Source organism: Panicum hallii, chromosome 1, assembly GCF_002211085.1.
Source record: "Panicum hallii strain FIL2 chromosome 1, PHallii_v3.1, whole genome shotgun sequence".
NCBI lineage: Eukaryota > Viridiplantae > Streptophyta > Magnoliopsida > Poales > Poaceae > Panicum > Panicum hallii.
Window position 1 is genome coordinate 28,898,019 of NC_038042.1, and position 3,693 is coordinate 28,901,711.

The 3,693-nt window shown below is 42.6% G+C and overlaps 1 protein-coding gene across 1 annotated transcript; it reads left to right on the forward strand.

Annotated features, from left to right (window-relative positions):
- The first annotated feature begins 775 nt into the window (after window positions 1–775).
- Window positions 776–3,352, forward strand: LOC112876430. Its single transcript, XM_025940578.1, has 3 exons — window positions 776–1,244; window positions 1,347–1,389; window positions 2,973–3,352. Exons 1-3 carry the CDS (start codon window positions 975–977, stop codon window positions 3,095–3,097), a joined length of 438 nt encoding a protein of 145 aa, XP_025796363.1. The 5' UTR covers window positions 776–974; the 3' UTR covers window positions 3,098–3,352.
- The last annotated feature ends 341 nt before the right edge of the window (window positions 3,353–3,693 follow it).

Sequence of the window (3,693 nt, forward strand, 5' to 3'; positions counted from 1 at the left end):
ATAAATTTGAATTCAAACCCTACAAGCTCAACACAAGAAAAATAATGCTCCAGCATGAATGCACAAACATGTCGACCTTATAATTAGTTTTATTTTCTTATGTTATAAATTGCTTTAAATGCCACAGAAATTTCAGAAAAACCTGGAAATTTCATTTGAGCCAAAATAAATTTATTAAAATTTAAGGAAATTACCTTAGGGTGTTACACGTCACCCAAAGGACTAAGGTGAGGACACGGATAGCCTTGCGCCCATCTGGTTGGAGGCCCTGCCAGACAGCTTACTGACAGACGGGGCCCGCGGAGAGGCAGGTCGCCTCACAGCAGACTACTATGACCTTCTGGTCGTTGAGCGGCTCCCTGGCGACGATGGAGGATAGGCGGCCGAGCATGTGGTGGCACGCGTCCACCACGATACACTTGGCGCACATGCGGGAGCTGGACACCATCGCGCCCTTACCTGTGAGGCGGCAGCGACACGCTAAGAGGCTGGACACCCTAGCAGGAGGTACTCCTGTCCGTATATACCGACAACTATATATTTAGAAAAGCCAAAACGATTAATAATTTGGAATGGAGAGTAAACAAGCCCTTAATTAGTACTTAATTTGTACTCAAGCATTTTTCATCTCTCAAATTTTTGAAATTTCATCGTTGGATTTGGCCATTACCCACTGTGAAACTTTTAAATTTTACAAATCTCTTGTTTCACAATTTCCGTGAACTCAACTAGTCAATCCAACTATTGGCCCGAGTGAACGACGTTGCTGCCGTCCGTCCAAACGATCGACTGTGAACGGCCCGGATCTATCCAAACCCCACCCCGGTGAGCGGTGTCCGCCTCCGCCAAATCCACGCAAAAACCCTAGCCCCGGCCGCCGCCTCTCCCCTCACACCGACTCGCCGGAGCTCGCATCCTCCTCCTTCGGCTGCCACCTGTCCTGATCGCGTCGAGACCCACACCTCCGGCTCCCGATGGCCATGGCGCAGCGGGCGATGGGCCTGCTCCGGCGGTCCCTCGTGCTCGCGCCGCCGACGGCACAGAGAGCCCTGAGTACCAGCGCCGCGCCGGCGGCGGAGGGGGCGGCGGCGACCGAGGCGGCGGCGAAGGAGGCGAAGAAGAGGAAGAAGAAGAACCTGTTTGACGTGGTGCAGTTCCTGCCCGGGTGGGGCGTCGGATACAAGGTCGCCAAGACCACTTGGCGCGACGTCTCCTACCAGATCACCAAGATCAACCTCTACAAGGTGATCCCCTCGTCGAGGCCCCTACTCTGTGCGCGCTTGTGCTGATTTTTTTTCCCTTTCTCGTTCCATTTCGGTTGGTTTATTATGATTTTCGCAATGCAGGATGGTCGGCATGGGAAGGCGTGGGGGATTCGGTACAAGGCAGGTTAGTCTTTGCCACATTCTCGAACTCTTGCTTGACGTTATTGTTGTTGTTCTGATCAACTGCTTGTTCAATTTCCCTCTTGCAAAAGCACATTCATGGTCTGTGCACCACACATCCATGATTCAGAGTGTTTTTATACGAATCGAGATTATGGATTTCACAAGTTGACATTCCTAGAGAACTTGTCACATCTAGATTGTGGAATATGCAGAAAATAGTTGCACTTAGACATCAATAAATGCAGCTGCTGATCCTTCAATTTTTCTTCCCCTGGGTAATCAAAATGATTTCTCTGTGACTGACAATTCTGATTTTGTGATGACTTTTCACGATGGTGGACCAGTGACCAGTCCTTGTACTCATTAATGGCTTAGCAATGGAATACTTTTCATTGACAATATCAAATTTCTCACTCAGCAAAATTAAAGGACATACCACTTATCTCGTTAATTATTTTATATAATTAGAAGGTAAGCACTGCTATTGAGACATTTTAGGACATACACAATTTGTACAACTGTAATGATGGAACAGTAGCTGGTGGAGCATGTGGACAGTGTGATACCTTTTCCAATCAAGGAAAAGAAACACAAGTCAGAAAATTGCAACTGTGTGAAGATTCCCATAAAAAAGTACATACAGAATGGTTCAGAACATGTGAAAAATCAAGAATTAGATGTTTGGACATAAAGATTATCAACTGCCAGAATTGAATTGTTGGATTTATTCTCTTGCAATTTGGTTAACAGAAGAAGGATAACATGTTTAAGATATTGTTTCTTGATTATACATTCCTATTTCTCTGAAGAAATTGCTTCTAGTTATGTAGAATATAAATTGAGGTGGTGATTGCTCCAGTTGACCAAGTGTTTTTATCCCAGTTTAGTCAACCTGATTAATACATTATCTGCGATGTCTAAGGTCCGTTGAGGCATATAGGTTATAGATCACTGTAGTATCATATACTGCATTGAGTTCAAATATTTTGCCGATTATATTGTAGCTTGAAAATCAACTTATGTTCCCTGTGTCTTGTGAGCATCATATCTTATTAACTCGTCTATATTTTTTTTCGTGCGTGAACATATCATTCCTACAACATCTTTCTTGTTATATAGTTTCTATTATGAGGGTATAAAGACAACATTCAGAATATCCGATGGACAGATAGTCATATTTTGTGTATACATTTGTTTTGTATTTTGTTCAAAAATTGTTGGGTACGCTTCTTATTAGTGTTCTAGGTGTTTCTCCACATGTGTTTTGATCATGATAGAACCCATGATGCTTTGACTGCTTTTCCCCTCCACCTTGTCCTGTTTGCTGTTTCTGTTTGTCATGGTCTAGTTACTGTTGGTTGCTGCTCAGCAATCAACCAACAGTCATGGAGGACAATAGCAAAACTTTTTTAAAAAAAAAACACTGTCAAAACCTTTCAGAGTGCTTCTTCTGTTATCTCATATAAAATCATGTGTACATGTGTAGGTAGGATAACACAAAATAAAATAGTATACAAGTTGCTTTAGTTTTCATTATAGTTTCTAGAATTTGTTTGCTTGGTTTCTAAATGAATTCGCTTGCAGGTGTTCAAGCTGCAGACGCTCCAACTAGGATCAGTGGGGTTAACAAATGTGGGTGGAAGTACATAAAGGAATCAAAGAAGAAACTACAAGATGTCCCCAAAGTAGAAGCCCCGGTCACTGCCTAGTTGCAGCCTGTAAGATGCTTATTGGGTTTCTTCCCTTTAGCAAAATTTTAGATGGTTATTGCCAGATGAACACAGATCCACTTTTGGATAGACACAAGGGTTCCCAGTTTGTCGATGATGACTGAACTCTCTGCAGACTGCAGTGGTTGATGTCTATTTTTTTCCTGGAACTTAACCATAATGTACTGATACATAATAACTGTGTTTATGATGGCATCTAGTTTGTATTCTACTACAAAGCTTTAATTCGTTCAAGTGAATGTTCTCCGGTAATGCCTGTTCACCAAGTTGAAATCTTTCATGTGAAATTATTGAGGTAATAAATTTCTCATGTGAAAATCGAAATTACATAAGGCCCAGTTTACTTCTTGGATTTGTAACCGCAATTGAAGAATGAGAATTGGGAGGAGGGATTGGAGAATTGGAATTGGGTTGAGGCCAGAATTGGTGAATGGGAATTGGGAGGTGGGGAAGAAATGGAGAATTGGAGTTGGGATTCGGCAATTCTGCTATTTGGTGGCAACACCAAACTGGAATTGGAATTCTAACTCAATTCAGGCAGAAATGCCATATAACTAAAGAAGCTCTCCAAATCA